The sequence below is a fragment of the Octodon degus genome, unplaced genomic scaffold, assembly GCF_000260255.1.
Source record: "Octodon degus isolate 3935 unplaced genomic scaffold, OctDeg1.0 scaffold00189, whole genome shotgun sequence".
Taxonomy (NCBI): domain Eukaryota; kingdom Metazoa; phylum Chordata; class Mammalia; order Rodentia; family Octodontidae; genus Octodon; species Octodon degus.
The window spans coordinates 5,014,422-5,032,555 of record NW_004524765.1 but is presented as its reverse complement, the minus strand read 5'-3'; the positions used below and the strand labels follow the sequence as shown (position 1 = coordinate 5,032,555).

The window sequence follows — 18,134 nt, the reverse complement described above, 5'->3', positions numbered from 1 at the left end:
GCAAGGCTCATCAAGCCCTCAAAACCACCCAGGCAAAGCAGGCACTTTTGGCAAAGAAAGAGGAAGGTAAAAGAGATCAGATTTCAGCGACTGGAATCTTTCCTTCATGATTCGTGGCGGCAGTGGTGTGACAGGTGCGCGTGAAATGACTAGAAGTGAAACCTTGCACTTTGGAAGCACCTGACGAACATTCCTCGGGCCGCAGCCTGCGGCTGGGAAGGGAAACGCAGTCAGCAGCTCAGGGGAAGCGAAGCTGCAGTGGTGGTAGTAGGAAGATGTCAGGCAAGGACGAGCAGCAGGAGTAAACTATCACTGAAGACCTGGCCATGACCAAGTATAAGATGAGGGGTGACATCGCCAACTGGGTACTTCAAGCTTTGGTGGAAGCATCCAGCTCAGGTGTGTCAGTATTGAGCCTGTGTGAGAAACGTGATGCCATGATTATGGAAGAGACAGGAAAAATCTTCAAGAAAGAGAAGGAAATGGAGAAAGGTATTGCCTTTCCAGCTAGCATTTAAGTAAATAACTGTGCCAATTCTCCCCTTTGAAGAGTGACCAGGATTATATTCTCAAGGAAGGTGACTTGGTAAAAATTGACCTTGGTGTTCATGTGGATGATTTCATTGCTAATGTGGCTCACACTTTTGTCATTGGTGTGTCTCAGGGAACCAAAGTAACAGGGAGGAAAGCAGATGTCATTAAAGCAGATGTCATTAAGGCAGCTCACCTATGTGCTGAAGCTGCCCTACGTTTAGTCATACCTGGAAACCAGAACACACAAGTGACAGAAGCCTGGAACAAAGTTGCCCATTCATTTAATTGCACACCAATAGAAGGTATGCTGTCACATCAGTTGAAGCAGCATGTCATCAACGGAGAGAAGACCATCATCCAGAATCCCACAGACCAGCAGAAGAAGGACCATGAAAAGACTGAATTTGAGGTACATGAAGTATATGTTGTGGATGTTCTTGTCAGCTCAGGAGAGAGCAAGACTAAGGATGCAGGACAGAGAACTGCCATTTACAAATGAGACCCCTCCAAACAGTATGACCTGAAAATGAAAACTTCACGGGCCTTTTTCAGTGAGGTGGAAAGGTGTTGTGTTAGTTGATACGTTGTGTCAACTTGGCTGAATCAGCTCCCGCAGCATGGGGGCCTCACCCTTCAGGTGGGCAGGGCCCAGGAATTGAGAAAGGCAGGAAGCCGCCCTGCCTGGTTTCCTGCTGCCCCACCCTGCTTCCGTGGAGAAGTCTCAGTCTTCGGAGGAGCTTGACCTTGCAGCCTCGCTACTTTGGAGGAGCTCCGATCTTCACTGTGGAGTGCTGGTCTTCGCAGTCAGCACAGAAGGAAGAGAGAGGCTTGATGGACACCGCTGCAGCTGCTGCTCCTCCTCTGCTCTTCATTGTTTTCTGCCGCTTGAACTGCTGTTGTTTGCCTGGGAGCCAGCGGAATATGGACTGAACCCTCCGGTAACTGTGAGCTAAATAAACCTTTCCTTCCTTCCTTTTGTGTGTCGCGTATTTGTCCCAGCAACGAGTAAAAAGTAACTAAGACAGGTGTTTTGATGCTATGCCATTTACTTTAAGAGCATTTGAAGATGAGAAGAAGGCTTGGATGGGTGTGGTGGAATGTGCTAAACATGAGCTGCTTCAACCATTTAATGTTCTCTATGAGAAGGATGGTGAATTTGTTGCTCAGTTTAAATTTATAGTTCTACTCAGGCCCAATGGCCCCATGTGGATAACAAGTGGTCCCTTTAAGCCCAACCTCTACAAGTCAGAGATAGAGGTCCAGGATGCAGAACTAAAGGCCCTCCTTCAGAGTTCTGCAAGTCAGAAAACCCAAAAAACAGTGGAAAAAGGAGGCCACCAAGATTGCAGAGAATGCCACCAGTGGGGAAACACTAGAAGAGAATGGAGCTGAGGACTGAGATGGGTCTTGTATCCCCAGATTGCTGCTCTTGCCTCATCCCTTCCCACTACACCTAGGCTCTGTGAAGTGCAATCTGACATCTCCACCCAGGACCACCAGCAGAGTGGGGTCTCCTTGCCCCCCCAGCCCCCAGCCCACTCTCTCCACACCAACAACCAGCTCTACTGACTCTGGTCTTGGGAGGCCAGGCTTCCCAGCCACCTAACACTACTTTAAATAGAAAAAAGGAAATTGAATAATAAAATCAGGAGTCAAAAAAAAAGAACATTCCTTGGCCTTTGTTGTCCACCTCCAAAGTATTAATGGGGTGAGTTCACCAGTACTGAAGTAAAAAAAATAAAGAATATTCCCTAGCCTTTGTTGCAAGACTTCACCTGAAGAAGTTGTTCAGTGGTGTCTTTGTTAAAGTCAACCCTCAAACTCTCAACATGCAGATAGTGGAGCTTATGTGACCTGGGGATTTCCAAATCTGAAGTCTGTCCAGGAACTCATTTTGAAATGTGGACAGGACAAGGTCAAGATTAAGACCTTCCTGCTGACGGCACACTTGGGCAAGTCTGGTGTCATTTGCCTGGAAGACCTCATTCATGAAATTGCCTTCCCAGCAGCACATTTCCAGGAGATTGTGTGCTTCTTGCACCCTTTCCACCTGTCTGTGGCCTGGCATGCTACCAAGAACAGAGTGGGCTTTCTCAAGGAGATGGGCTCACCTGGCTATTGGGGTGAATGCATCAGCCAGCTCATCTGCCCGTTGAACTAGTTTTGAGGAAGAATTCCATTGTTACCCATCATGCCACAGCTGAAATCAACACTTGCTGTGGAGGGAGAGGTCCTGTTTTGTTGCATCTTCTCTCCTGGGGTTCACTGTTAGTGAATGAGCAACCTAAGGAGGGTACGAGGCTCCCTAAACTATGACTTGGAGCAGTGGACCCATCCCAGAGGTGTACTTATGTCTGGAGCCCCAGGGCTTTTTTGTTTTGTTTTGGTTTTCTTTTGCAGAACCAGGGATTGAACTCAGGCCCTTGCATTTGTCAGGGAGGCACTTATTCTACTGAGCCATCTCCCTGCCCCCCCCCCGGGCTGTTTTGAAAAGACTGAAATACAGTTATAACTGTCTGGAAAACAAGTATTCAGCTATCTCAGCTTTGTGAAGTCTCAGACTTGCTTGGTTCATGTGGCTTTTGTACCTTGGCTTGGAACTGACTCGGCTTCTTTTCTCTACCTCAGAATTTGGGAAGAGACCCAGGCATAGTGGCACACACCTGTAATTCAGACACTGGGGAGTCTGAGGCAGGACGATCACTGAGTTTGAGGCCAGCCTGGGCTACAAAATGAGTTCAAAGCCTGCCTGGACTGCATAGTGAAACGTTGTTTCAAAACAACATAAATAAAATAAGAATTTGGAAAAGAAAAAAGAAAAAAATAAAAGAAGTCTGTGGGTCTTGAGGACCTCAGTGAACTTGCTGATTTTCTTCTCCACATTCTTCTCAGCCTGTTTCCATAGCCTCGTGACCTGCTTCTTTTTCCTGCAGTGGATCTTGGCCTTTTCCTTCCTCTTCTCTTCTAGGATAGCTGCCACCACCTGGTATGTCCAGCCAACCTCATGTTCCAGTTGGCCCAGGTAGGCAAATTTCCTCATTGGCTTTAGGCACACAACCTTGAGGACAGCAGGAACCACCATCTGCTTTTTCTTGTCATAGGGTGGTGGGATCCCATCAAATACCTTGAGGCGGTCCAGGACAGGTGAGCCTAGCTTGGTTTTGTGGTGTAGCATCCCTTGCACAGTCCTCCAGAAGATGTGGCTGGGAGCCCAGAAGTGGTAGGTTCTGCACAATGGGTTGGTGTTCATCCACTTGTGGAGGAGGTCAAGTACTTCAACTTGTTTCTGTAGAAGTTGCCAGAAATGTTGATACCCTTGCAGCACACAACCACCACCTTGTGGCTCAGCAGTACCTGATTGACCACAATGGCCACCAGGCTGGCGAGGAGATAGCCTCAGCCATCCAGCACCAGGACCTGCCCCTCTGCCATCTTTGACAGATGCCCAGGAAAGCCTATTTTCCTATAAGTCACTCAAATTTCTTCTTCTTTATGACTGAGTAGTACTCTACTAAATGCATACATCATGCTTTATTTATCTATTCATCTGTTGATGAATATCTAGGCTGATAAATAGTAAAATTTAGCTATTTGGAGTTGTACTTCCTCAAACATGAGAAACTGAAAATATAAATGAGGGTCATCTATCTATAAAAGATAGATGATGAGAAATAAGGAGATAGATTTTTTTTGCCGAAGAGAAGGGGGCAGGGATGGAAAGAAGGAGGAGAGAGGTAAAGGGAAGAGGAGAGAAGGAATTAAAATGTATCATGTGCCTGTACCACTTTTCCTTGAGGAATGTAATCATTACATAATTGAAATGTCTGCTGATGAAAATTTTAAAAAAATTTCAAAAACTATAAACATACACAAAACATGAGTGCATAGTGTCACTGTAACATATAACTTTAATTCTACCAGAAAAATACACAAAAACAGAATAGAGCGTTCAAATGAAATTTGTACTTTTAGTTTTTTAAACAAGCATTGTACTGGTTTTCATAGTGGTTGTACCCATCTCCATCCCCACCAACAATGTAGAAGCATCCAGTTCCCCCACAATCTTAATTTTTTTTATTTTAACATTTGTTTTGTGTGCTTGCGTGTGTGTGTGTGTGTGTGTGTGTGTGTGTGTGTGTGTGGCCAGCTCAGCCCACCAGGGGGCGCGGCTGGCTGGCATGTGGTGCTGGAGGATTGAACCGCGGTCCCTGTGCTTTGCCAAGCTTGTTCCAAGTAGGTGCTTTAGACCACTGAGCCATCTCTCCAGCCCCCCCCCCCACAATCTTTCTAGCCCTTGATTTTTTAGTTCTTGATGATAGTCAGAAAATCCCCTTTTGTTAAAGTGGAACCATAAAACAGCTATCAGTATTTCTTCTATGAATCAGATTTGTAGAGTAAACCCATCAGAAGATAAGAGAACAAGAGGAAATGTAATCTGCTTTATTTGAATTTATATAGACCTCCTTGCAGAACTAAACTCTAGATATCTTTTAAAATTTTCCTTATGATAATAACAGGATAATTTAAAAAGGAAATGCATAACAAAACCACTACTATTTATGCTGCCTTTTAACAATGACAAGGGTTAGTCATATAGGTTGGCTCAATACCATAGGATAAACAATTATTATTCTGGTACTAGATTTTTATTTACATTTTTTACAGGTATGAAGTATGGACCTTTTGTGAACATATTTTTTGAAGATAGATTTTAATTAATATGTAATATTTATATATATTTATAAAGTATAGTGTGTTATTTCAGTGCATGTATACTGTGTAGTGATCAACTCAGCATTAATTGTTTTATAACATTACTTTAATCGTGCATCATCTCCTTATGGTAAGAATATTTAGCACTCAGTTATTTCAAAATATGAATTAATAGTCATCAATCATAGTTATTCTATTGTGCTGTAGAATATTGAAGTTCACTCTTCTTGTTCAATGACCTGACTGCATTGTGCCTGTGGTAGTCAGATTTCCTGCTGCAAGGACAAATGCCTGACATACACAATTTGTTTCATAGTTTCAAGTTTTAGTCCATGTTTTCCTGTTTCCATTGTTGTGGGCCTCAGATGAGGCAGAACATCATAATAAACAATGTGATGAGGGCTGGCCAAATAGCTCAATGGATTAAATCACCTGCTTAGGCACATGCAGGCACTGGGAGTTCGATCCCCAGGCCTGCTGTGCTGGCCACATCCCTGGGGTGTGCTGAGGTGGTGATTAGACTGGGTGTGGTGGCAAGTGCTCATAATCCTAGCATTTGGGAGGCTGTAAACAGGAGGCTCACTAAGAGTCCCATCTATGCAGTGAGACCTTGTACACTCTATACATCTTGTCCTAAACACAAAAAAAGAAGAAGTAGAAGAATGTGATGAAGCAAACTGCCACATTATGGTGTCTTTGAAGCAGAGAGCTGGGGACTAGCATCCTAAAGGAGGTGCACAGGGGACAAATCTAGTCCCCAAGGTCATATGCACAGGACTCACTTTTTCCAGTGAAGCTCTGCCTTCTAACAGCCCAATCAACTAATCCATTGGTGTGATTAATGCTATTTATTTATTTATTTATTTATTTATATATTTATTCTGTGGTACTAGGAGTTGAACTCAGGACCCTGTGCTAGCCAAGCAAGCGCTTATTCTACTGAGCTACCTCCCTGGGACAAATGCCCTTATGATCCATTCACCTCTCCAGAAATTTCATAATCCACCCAATCATGATCAGACAATATATTTTCCAATGATATTCTCTTCATATTTCACTTTACTCTTGCTAAATTCTGGAAAATGCTATTTTCCACTTGAATGAAATCAACTCCTTAACTTCCACATATAGATGAAAACATGCAATATTTGAGTTTTTGTGCCTGACATTTCACTTGACATGATGTTCTGCAGGTCTACCTATGCTGTTGTGTAGGTATTTTCTGACCCCAGCACATAAGATAAGATTCTAAAACTTTGGATCAAACTGTAAATAGTGATGCAATAATCATGCCAATGCAGACACTTTTGGTTTTCATACTGATTTCATTTATTTTTGGATATATCTCAATTAATGGGACACCTGGGTCATACAGAAGTTTTATTTTTTTTATTTTTTATTTCTTGAAGCCTCATTTCTATTCTCCAGATTGGCTCAACAAATTTATATTCTCACCCACAGTGATAGATGTGGTTATGCATCTCCTCATACACTTGCCATCATTTGTTACTTTTGCCTTTTTTATAATAGGGATTTCAAATGGAAAGAGCTCTTCATTCATTTTAATTTTTTTTTTTTGATTGGGGATTGAACTCTGGCCCTTGAGTTTACCATGGAAGCACTTATTGTACTGAGCCATCTCCCTGGCTCATTCATTTTAATTTTAATTTTCCTAATGATTAGTGACGTTGGATTTTTTTTTTACTACTTGTTAACCATTTTTATATCCTTTTGTGAGACTTTCCTATGCATATCATTTCCCATTATAAATTAGATTATTATTGTTATTGGTGTTGAGTTGTTTGCAAGTAATTTTATTTTTCATCATAGTTTTTATATTCATGTTCCAAGAAATTTCTTTTTTTTGAAATAAGTTCATATTTGTTGAAAAAGTTCTGATATAAATTATGTAATAATCATGTTTTTGTAATATCCTCGACTAATTTATAATTTCAGAAATAAGTTAATGTAATATGGTTTAAAACTTGTTCCTATTCACTTCAGGTTACAGAATGAAATAAATAAAATGTCTTTGTAGGGATGAGGAGCACTGGCCATGGCAAAAAGTACAGTACTAATCAAAGAAAACTAAGTCAAGGCTACTGTGCTGTTATGCTACAAACAAACATCTTCATACATTTGAATATTAAATAAATGTGTAAGATCTTCCATATTGACACCAGAATTCAAAACTACCTCTTGTTCCTCAAGTATATTTGCAGCTTATCACTCACCTTATGAGCATGTTCATTAAGACAGGTATCAAACATCAATATTTACTCTTTCCAATCAAGAAGTTTCAGGGAAATGTCAGCCTTCCCACTCTTGAAAATGTGCACAAAACTTTTATCAAAATCTTATCTGAAGGAGCCTGGACCTAGCTCAATCCTTTAAGTGGCTGCTTCCACAAAGCTGTCAGCCTCAGGTGGCTGGAGTTCGAACCTCACAACTCTCCCACTGGCCAACGTGCCCTGAAGGCATGTGAGGACAAAAGAAAAAAAAATCTTATCCGATACAATGGTATGATTTTGTGAGTAACTAAATAACTCAGACGACAAATAACATGATCGTATTTAAGCATCTTGCCAGCAGAAAAGCCCTTACATACAGTATACCTGGTGAAAGATCAGCTTGCTTTAAAATATTCCAGTACAATTTATAGAGTAAAACACTTTACAGAAGTTAACTCAAATTTACAAAAGTCAAACCAATCTTTTTTTTTTTTTTTCAGAACCGGGGCTTGAACTCAGACCCTTGCACTTGCCAAGGAAGCACTTATTCTACTGAGCCATCTCCCCTGCCCCTCAAACTAATCTTAAAGAAATAGAAGAAAAAAAAAAGACTAACTAGGGGCCGGGGAGATAGCTCAGTAGAATAAGCTTTTGTCTCGCAAGCGCAGATTCCTAAGTTCAATTCCCGGTATCTAAAAAAAAAAAAAAAAAAAAAAAAAAAGACAACTGGGGCATAACTGGTTGAACATACTACTGCAAAATTTTAGATGCCAAGTCAAAATAATTCCAGTTACACTATGCTAGGGCAGATATTATTTATGTTTTTAAATATGAGTAAATGTTAGCCATTGTTCTACTATAGCATGGTTCATAGTCTTATCAATCTACCAGTTAGGAAAACAAAAAACAAAAAAATTAACCCCCAATGTGAAGTAACAGTAGATGACACTTAAACAAGATAATGCAATGAACATCTAAATTAATTAGTTTAAATTAAAAACCCAGCAATACCATCTTGTTAGTCAGAGCAAATGCTACATACAGGGGTTTCTCAAGAAAGCATTCTTTTGCCAAGTTAACAGATTCTATAATGTACAGGCTTAAATCTGCATTTTATAAAAAACTGCCATTATATTAGTACATAATTTATCAAAATTGTAGAAATGATTCTGCATAACTTAGGAGAATCTAACATCTATTACATCAGCTGAAAGACTTAGGCACTTGGTTATATTTTTAATTTTAATTGCTTTAACAAGTAACCTATGCATAAATATTAACAAAGCAGAAGCTATTCTTGAAAAACCTAAAATTAAAAAAAAAATGCTACAAATAAAAGCACTGCACCACACTCCTACACATAATATAATAAAGAAACCTAGTATATAACAATGTAAAACTCTGTAAGAATATGTAACTCCACTCTTCAAAATTAAAAAAAATTAGAAAAGGAAAAATATCCATGCAAAGTCCCATGAAGAAGATAAGTAAAGCAGATAGAATGAGATGGAAATTTCTCTCAGTGAAAAAAACAAATCAAAAATAAATAATTAGTTCTACTTTCACAGATGTATCATTGTAGGATCCTGCTAGTTTAGTAACTGAGTTATTGATTTTTCTACAAAAGCCATTTAAAATAGGAAATGGCTCAGATACTGCACCAGATTGTTACAAATTCATGAAAATCTGCTTTAAGCTTAAGTTAAATGTTGTCCAAATTTCAATCACTTCTGGAAAGTGAACATGTTACCATACTAAAGTAAATTTTCTTTCTTTTTCTTTTTCATAATGCTAATGCAAAAGGGCTTGAAGTATCAAAGTGTCCATGGGAAATAGATGATCCAATCCTCCATGTTGTGGTTACAAATTTGAAAGATAAGTCTCTTTTCAGATGCTAACCATCTTCCCATTTGCAATAGGTTTTAAAAAGTCATTTTTGTCTTCAGATATAACATGAGTTTACAGAGTGATGTTGCCAACACTGACAGATGTGGTGATGGGGAGGCAACTTTCATTACTTACAGACATGGGGAATGACTGACTAAAGCAACAAGTCACCAATGGCTCTTTTTGATGCTGTTGAATTAGATGCCCATTTTGCACTGCAGTACCATTCAGCAGCTGGTTATTTTGAGCACTGATACCAAGTTATAGACCAAGATCTCTTCAAGTTTTTCACTTTGTCCATCAGGTTCATCAGTATCAAGTGCTGAAAGCTCTAACTCAATATCTCGATGAAGCTTAGTATCTGCCGTATCTTCTGTATAATCACTCTCTCCTTTTCTCAGCTCAATTTCCTTACTTAGAATATTTATGGCAAGGTGATGGCCTTCATCCAGGAAATTCCACTTCTGTTGCATGGCTAGAAGTAATGAGCTACACTTTGCCTGCTGAAGTTCAATTCACAGATAGTCTCCAGTACTGGAATGCTTTCTATGACCAGATAGATCAGTAACAATGAATCTGTCCCATTTAAATATAATGTGTTAATGATGTGGCCTCGTTGACATATGAACTCCACCTTGAATAAACAGCATTAACATAAGGGACATAAACTGATACACTGACAGGCTTAGTTACACTTCCTTGGGAAATGAAATTTCTGTAGTGCATTTTTTCATATCTTTGTTTCTTTTTTTTATTTTAAAAAATTGAAATGAATTTTAATACAGAAAATGGAGACAACGTTTTGCAAATTTACCAAAGGAGTATCTCTATTTGAGGAAATCAGCGTGCTACACTTTGAAAGATGAAATGTTAGCTTGTACACCAAAATTAAAAAATGAAATTAAATTAAAAAATGAAATGGTTACCAAGGTAATGCAGGTCAGGGGATCAAAGGTGAAGGGTCACACATTATTAAAAAGAAATCCAAAAGGATGGCTGCATCATGATCTCTCATTAGTGTTTCATCGGTGCCTCTCTTTTGGTAAACTTGAACATTTCAGCAGACATTCAAGCAGCTTTTTCGGTAAAAAGATTTTTACATGACTACTATTGCTGTTCCCATGATCATCTCTCAGAGTACTGAATCCCTGAAGATCACTGCATCCTCTTCACAATGCTGCATTCCAGGTGCGATCTCACGGGGCACCCTGATTAAGGTCAGGCTCTCCACTGTGGGCTCCATGAGGACAGGGGCTCCATTTGTCCTTCCCTTCTGGCTTGTTTTTGGCAGCCATTTCCCCTCCGCGCACCACATCCTCCTCCTCCTCGCGACGGGGACCCCGAGCGCGCCTTGTACCGCCGCCGCTGCTGGCCCAGCCACCCCGCCGCCGCCGCGCACCCGCCTTGGCCCCGCCCCACGGCCCTCTTTGTTTCTTAGGCTGCAGATCATGGGATTAATGAGTGGGGTTCCTACAGAATAAAACAAGGTAACAAGCTTTTGCATTACGGCTTCATGCTCAGATGTTGGGCTGAGATACATAACCATAACTGAGCCATAGAATAGTGAAACTATAGTCACATGGGAGCCACATGTAGAAAAGGCCTTCTTTCACCCTGCTGCTGAAGGAACTTTCAAAACAGCTCTGATGGGGCCGGGGAGATGGCTCAGCAGAATAAGCACTTCCCTGGCAAGCGCAAGGGCCTGAGTTCAATCCCCGGTTCCGCAAAAAAAAAAAAAAAAAAAAAAAACAGCTCTGAGAACCAGCACATAGGATACCGTAATGCACAGGAAAGGAATAAACAGGAGCAGAGAACTTATAATTGTCCAGAAGAACTCCATCATTGGGGCTCTGGAACAAGTGAGGGCTAACCGAGGACCTGGGTCACACAGGAAATGATCAATTATCCTGAAGCCACAGAAAGACATCTGTGAAATGATAGTGATGGGTACTGGGAACCAGAGGAATCCAAGAATCCAGCAGGTAACTATAAGATGGGTGTAGAGATGTTTTGTCATAATGGAAGTGTAGTGCAGAGGCCTGCAGATGGCAAGGTAGCGATCAAATGCCATAACTGCCAGGAAGAAGGATTCTGTGGAACCCAAGGAAAAGAAGAAATAGAACTGGAGGAAGCACCCAGAGAAGGAGATGACCTTGGTGTCAGAAAGGAAGTTGGCCAACATGTTGGGGACTGTGGAGGTGACATACTAGATCTCCAGGAAGGAGAAATTGGCCAGCAGGATGTACGTGGGTGTGTGTAGTCTCTGATCCCAGTGCACAGCACAGATGATGGAAGCATTTCCCATGAGAGTGAGGAGGTAGACAGCAGAGAAGAGCACAGAGAGGAGGATCTGTCCCTCCTTGGGGCTGGGAAAGCCCAGGTGATGGTGCTGGAGTTGCTGGGGATGTTGAAAGTTTTCATCAGTCTGTGAACACCAATAACTGCTGAATATCCTGGGAAGAGCAGAATGACGTCATTTTGTTGTTGTTGTTGTTCAAGATACAAACATATTTGTTTGCTCAATATTGAATCAATATGTATTGGGTATTTACTGTTTGCTAAGTATTTTTTCTAGGTACTTTATATATTGCAGTAAATAGGTAAAACACCTACTTCATATTGCTTGCTTTCATTTCTTGAAATATCGACACTAGATTTACTCTTTCTTTGTCAAACGCTTTTCTAAGTGTAAAGTTGATTCTTTGCAGTCTCAGAGTATTGTTTTGAAAGTGTTTGGAATTAGGCATCATTTTTGCATTGAGAAAGTTTTGAATTTTTAAAAGATGAATGGATAAGTGTATTTACTTATTACTTGCTAAACTCATCTAATGCAGCTGCTGATAAGTGAATGCTTTGGTGATTTAGGGAAGGAAATAAATGGGAGTTTTGAATATAGGTTGTGGCTTAGTCACAGGTGCTTACTTAATAAGCACAAAGTCCTTTTTTGATCCTCAGATCAACACTATCAGAAATGAGATATATTTTTTTTGCATTTTATGTATTTGGTACAGGGTCTCACTATGCAACTTGGACTCATAGTGATCCTCATAGTGATCCTCCTCAGGGCTGGGATTACAGGTGTGCACCACCACTCCTGGTCTTGGTGGTTGACATAATGCATCTTGGGTTCTGGATCTGGTACAGCATGTGGTACTGTGAATGGAACCCTGGTCCTTGTGCTTGCAAGGCAGATGCTTAAATGATGGAGCATCTCCCCAGCCTAGAAGTGGAATTTTTAATGTCACTTAAAGTATTACTGAACAATAGTTGTGTGTAAGCCTCACTTGTTAATTCAGTGGCTATAATACACTCATCTACCAGTTACTTAGGTAAGTCTTTCAAATTTTCTGGAGTAAACAAATTTAAACAATAACTTTAGGCCAACTTGCTAGGTAACATAAACATTGTCAATGATCTGAGAGGATTCAAAAGACTTATTCTCTGGGATAAAGATGAACTAGTGACTTTGAACTCTGAATTAAGGACATTACTTGATTCCCATGACAAAGGTCACTCACAGGTCCGAAAGGAATTCCCAACACTCTAATAATCTCTGTTTTTGTATTACTTCAGAACATTTCTGTCATTAGCTTGATAAGGACAGGGATTGGATGAAAGCAACTTCACTTGAAGCTCAGTCCTCTCTACTTCTACATGCCCTTGTTAAGCTTTAAATAATTTTTTTGGAGATTCAGATTAAATTTCAAATGACTGTGTATTTATTTCTTGTGAAAGGAACTGAAGTTAGAGCCTAAATATCTCCTATTTTTTAAAAATAACTCAGTATTTCACTGGTTGAGGATTTAAACAATCAAATGATAAAAAGATTTTTGTCTTTTAAAGACCTCTCCCATTTCAATGCATTTCTTTTTTCTTTTTGTAGATTATTTTAAAATCCATTGTTGGATCATGCAGGACAGGGCTTACTCATGAGTGGCAGGAAGGACATAGAGCAAGACTTGATGTTACTGGCAAACTCAAGCTAACTAGTCTGAGAAATTTTGTTTTTTGTTTTTGTATTTTAGGGAAGGGTCTACACAGTGTTCAGGGTGTCATTACTAGGTCAGAATCATGCTCCTACTGTCTACAGCCTCCCAAAAGCTGGGATTACAGGTGCTAGGCACCATGCCCAGTCTCAATTGCTGTTTCAGTGTGCCCCTGGGGCAGGGAGGGCATGTCAGGCCCAGGAATCAATCCTGTGCCCACTTGCAGGCACTTTAATCTGCTGAGCTATTTGGCCAGCCTTCAGTCTGAGAAATTAATATAGCACACAAAATGTAGAGTCCCTGAGCTTATAAAAATTTTAATTTTAATTTGGTTTTTAGATGGTATATGAAATCTATTGTTTAATAGTAGTAGTGCTACATATATCTTTGGTACCAGGGATCAAATTCATGATCTTGAGTTTACTAGGTAGGTAGGCACTTATGCCTCTGAGCCATCTCCCCATCCACCCAATTGTACACTTTGGATCTGTGTTTATTTGTTGGGGTTTTTTTCCCTATTGAATTTCAATTTGTAGACCATGATCTATTTGGCCATTTTATTCCTTGAAAGGTAAATATTTGAGTAAATGTTTGAGGATTTTCTTTTTCTTTTTCTAATGTCTCTTCCTTTTCTTTTATCCTTCATACTCAACCCAGCTAAAAATCCTCTTGCTTCTATTTCCAGTGTATCTCATCATGCACCTGCTTGGACTATTTCTCTTCTGGATGCCCCTCTACCATGCCCCTTTCTTGAAACCAGACAATTATGAACTAAAACTGGCATAAAGTATGAGCTAAATGAACTTTCCTTCTTTTAAGTTTTGTTGTCACGTGTTTTGTCTCAATGATGAGAAAAGTATCTAACACTAAATTAGATACTAGAGAATTGGGGTCACTGCTATGGCTGTTTTTAGCCATAAGGCTTAAGAGACTTTGCAGCTGGTTTGCTATAGAGAAAAGAGTTAGAAAAGGTTTGAAGATGATAGCTGAAAAGCTAGGGTGTGAAAACTGTAAAATATTCTTGATGTCATTGTATATAACTTAGTCAGAAATATTATAGGCAGGGGCTGGGGAGATGGCTCAGTGGAATAAGCACTTCCCTGGCAAGCACAAGGGCCTGAGTTCAATCCATGGTTCCACCAAAATTAAAAAAAATTTAAAAAAAGAAATATTATAGGCAGTCAGACAGGTCTTGGTCCTTGAGGGAACTGGTAAGAGATACAAGATTCCTTGGAACTGTTGGAGAGAGAGACATTTCTATTGTGGGCTTTACCTCAAAGAAAAGAACACACAAATAGATACCACTCTAGGGATAAATATCAGGGATTGATATTCTCAGTAGCTCTCTATCATCTTGAGAAAGCCAGGAAGAGTGACTAACCCAACCCCCTGTAGGAAAAGTCCCTGTTCTGTCTTTTTGTCCACTTGCTGTGTTACTTGCTTTTTCATTTGATCTCAATGGAATACATTTCACTTGCACAATTATGCTTGCAATCCTGTTGATTGAACATAGTTTTGTCCCACCTAATGTTTACTTTGTGAGTTCCCATGTTTCCTAACTTAGGAAAAATGAAAAAACAGAAAAGACAGGTTCCTTGTCAAATTACTCAAGAACTCTTCTGTCTCCCACAAGGAAGCTTTGTTTCCATTAATAAATATATTCTGCTCCTAACCTCTATTGCTTCTAAAATTCATGCTTAAATTTTAGAGAAGAAGAACTCATCCTAGCCATCTTTCAGGTTGGAAGTTTTTTCCCCTACATCAATGCGAGAAGTAAGTCTGATCTCAAAAGACCAGAATGCTGATAGAAATGCTGCTCATACAGACAAGGCCTGTGAAGTTTATACTGGGAAGAAGATGCATTCATTATTGGATTCCAGAATACATCGGCAGAAAGTTTGTCAGCATTTTGTTTATGCCTAAAGATTTTGCCTGAGATTAAATGCAGCTGATTAGTTAATCTTGCAGAAGAAATTGCACAGCAATTGAATGTTGATTCCATGGAATGGATACTATTAGGGGATTTTAACCAGGTCTGTTTTGAAAAAAAGAGCAAAGAGTCCAGCAGAATAATTAAAATGCTTTAAATTTGGCCAGAAAGGAAGCACCAGTTAGGTTTAAGCCTGCAAAGATGGAATATAGAAGTAACTGGTTTTGGAAAAAGACAATCATAGAAAAACCAAGCTTTGGTCCTAGCCCAGGTCCTGTGAGTGTGTGGAGAGCTTCCTGCTACCCTGTGCCAGCGGGACCAGTCCCAGCCCAGGTGCAGGGTGGGCTGGACCTTCTCCCACTCCCCCGGGCCACCCCCCACCACTCCGCAGTACCTCCCCCACCCTGCCCGCCGAGTAGGAATTTCTGCCGACTTCCAGGAACCCCCAGATACAGTCCTAGCCCAGTCCGGTGAGTGTGTGGAGAGCTTCCTGCTACCCTGCGCCAGCGGGACCAGTCCCAGCCCAGGCACAGTGTGGGCTGGACCCTCTCCCACCCCTCAGGCCACACTCACCACTCCACAGTACCTCCCCCACCCGACCCGCCGAGTAGGAATTTCTGCCGACTTCCAGGAACCTCCAGACCCAGTCCTAGCCCAGGTCCACTGAGTGTTTGGAGAGCTTCCTGCTAACTTGTGCCAGTGGGACCTGTCCCAGCCCAGGCACAGCATGGGCCGGACCCTCTCCCCCCCCCTTGGGCCGCCTCCCACCACTCCGCAGCACCTCCCCACGCCGCCTGACAAGTAGGAATTTTGCGATGTTCTGGGAACCCCTGGATCCAGTCTTAGCCCAGGTTCAGTGAGTGTGTGGGAGAGCTTTCCATTCCCCCTACTTCACTTTGACCCTCCAGGCACAGCTCAGGCCTAGCATACATGCCTGTGGTGTAACCCTGCAGCTGCAATCCCTGCAGAGAGTGTAGAGGATAGATCCACCCAGCTAGCCCAGGAGCAGAACATCTTGCCACAGGGACACAACAGGTTCACCCTCAAGGGCAGCAGCGGGAAGGAGCAGAACACAGCAGCCAGACCTAACCCAGACAGAGCTGGTTAAGTCAAACTTTGTAGAGCTGCACCTGAATTTCAGTATGTGCGAAGGTTATAACTGCAGCAAAGATCTACAACGAAGGGCAGAAGACAGTGTTAGACAAAATGATGAGAAGGAACCAAATGCAACCTCAAAACCCAAGCCCACCCATAACAAGTGCAGAAGACACTAACACAGAACAAATTGGAAATCACACAATGGAAAGCAATGAATCAACAGCTTCTGAAATAAAGAAACAGCTGTGTCGGGCGCCCTCCCGTCCTGCAGGAAAGCACTCAACACGATTTGTGCAGCAGACAAGCTTTAATCGTTCTCTTGAGCAGTACGCCCCGAGAGAGCACAGTTCCTCTCTCCGTCCCTTTCCCTTTCTCCTCCCCCTCTCTCGCGGGGCGTCTCTTTTATATCACCATGCCATCCAATCAAGGGTTAACACGTATTGCAATATCATTGGTTACATTCTCAGGGGGCATCTTACATCATCACAGATGGAAAGTACAGCAAACGCGGAAGCAGGAAATGGGCGCCATCTTAGCATGCTGTATGGGAGGGGTAATCTAGCGCAGGCTCCGAGGGATGCAGCAGGCCTCGCCCCATGGTCTCTAGGAGGTTTGGTTCTGATGCCACAATCCGCGGTGTGGGCTCTCCACATCTCCCCCTTTTTCTTTATATAAGACACGGAGCTCCCAGTGATGTGTTGCCCTCACGGGAGGGACTCCCGCTACTTTGTTGCTGCTTTGGAGGGACTGGGCTTGGCAGCGACCACTATGCTCAACACATATAGAGGCCGGGCCCACCGCTGTGCTTCAGCGTGCGTGCCCCTGCGATACTTTGTTGCACATCTGTGTCGTTGGGGAAGGTGGATGTCTACATCCCCGACTCAACCTCCTCTTTGAGAGCCATCATAATCACATCAGGACCTTTGTCATCCGGGTCGAATTGTGACAATGCCAGATAGGTTAAGGCCTGTGCCCTACGGAGCCCCACCAATCTTGGCCCCAGGCAACATTTCCATATCACCACTAATATTGCGATCACAACAGCCAACAGAGCATACAAGAGCAGGTTATCAGGGGCGAGGAACGCCATAACCTTGTCCCAGGCATGCAATGAGAAGCAATGTGGATGGGAAAGAGGCTATCTCCGGGTGAAATGTTCTACGCATTACCACCAGGGTGATCACCAGCCCCCACGCTGCCAGGGTCAGCGTCGTGGACAGCATTATCATTACTAGCGTGGTCTGCATCTCCGTTGTGGTGATCACATCCGGGTGGGGTGCCATGGGCTGGTGGTTGTCCATCTTTGGGCGAAGCTGGTCTGATGAGTCATTCGGGGACCCACACTGGCTCTCGTCCTTGTTCCTGTGGAAAAACACAGACAGCGCCTCGGTTCCAGCTAATCACTGGATCCGGGCCATTCCACCGTCCTGTAAGGACGTCTTTCCATTTTACCCAGCCTTTGTCCCCAGGCAAGGGGTGGCTGTGTGCGTCGGCCGGAGAGCGGCCACTTGAATCTAGATTCAAAAAATTAAGTGTAAAAAGGGCCAGGGACAGGCATCCTTTTGGAGGGAGGCCTCGGCCTATCCCCCCTTTTTGTTTTTGTAACATTTCTTTGAGGCTTCTGTGAGCCCTTTCTATTATACCTTGACCCTGTGGGTTATATGGGATTCCGTGCCTGAGTTGAACCTCCATAGTTGCGCAAAACTGTTGGAAACCTTTTCCTGTGTAGGCTGGTCCATTGTCTGTTTTTATAGT

At 42.1% G+C, this 18,134-nt stretch overlaps 1 protein-coding gene and 4 pseudogenes across 2 annotated transcripts; 2 read left to right on the top strand and 3 right to left on the bottom strand.

Annotated features, from left to right (window-relative positions):
• Positions 1-275: 275 nt before the first annotated feature.
• Positions 276-2,191, top strand: LOC101584897 (annotated as a pseudogene). Its single transcript, XR_002818714.1, has 2 exons — positions 276-1,098; positions 1,560-2,191. The product of XR_002818714.1 is annotated as a proliferation-associated protein 2G4-like (transcript).
• Positions 2,192-3,364: 1,173 nt separating this feature from the next.
• On the bottom strand, positions 3,365-3,966 carry LOC105743935 (annotated as a pseudogene).
• A 4,740-nt stretch (positions 3,967-8,706) lies between these two features.
• LOC101584509 lies at positions 8,707-11,786 on the bottom strand (annotated as a pseudogene).
• LOC111813456 (calmodulin-binding transcription activator 1-like) lies at positions 10,244-10,746 on the bottom strand. Its single transcript, XM_023704159.1, has 2 exons — positions 10,535-10,746; positions 10,244-10,496 (listed from the first exon to the last, which is right to left on the bottom strand). Exons 1-2 carry the CDS (start codon positions 10,678-10,680, stop codon positions 10,388-10,390), a joined length of 255 nt encoding a protein of 84 aa, XP_023559927.1. The 5' UTR covers positions 10,681-10,746; the 3' UTR covers positions 10,244-10,387.
• A 5,874-nt stretch (positions 11,787-17,660) lies between the features above and the next one.
• The window catches only part of LOC101584120, a 60,581-nt pseudogene continuing 60,107 nt past the window's right edge, over positions 17,661-18,134 (top strand).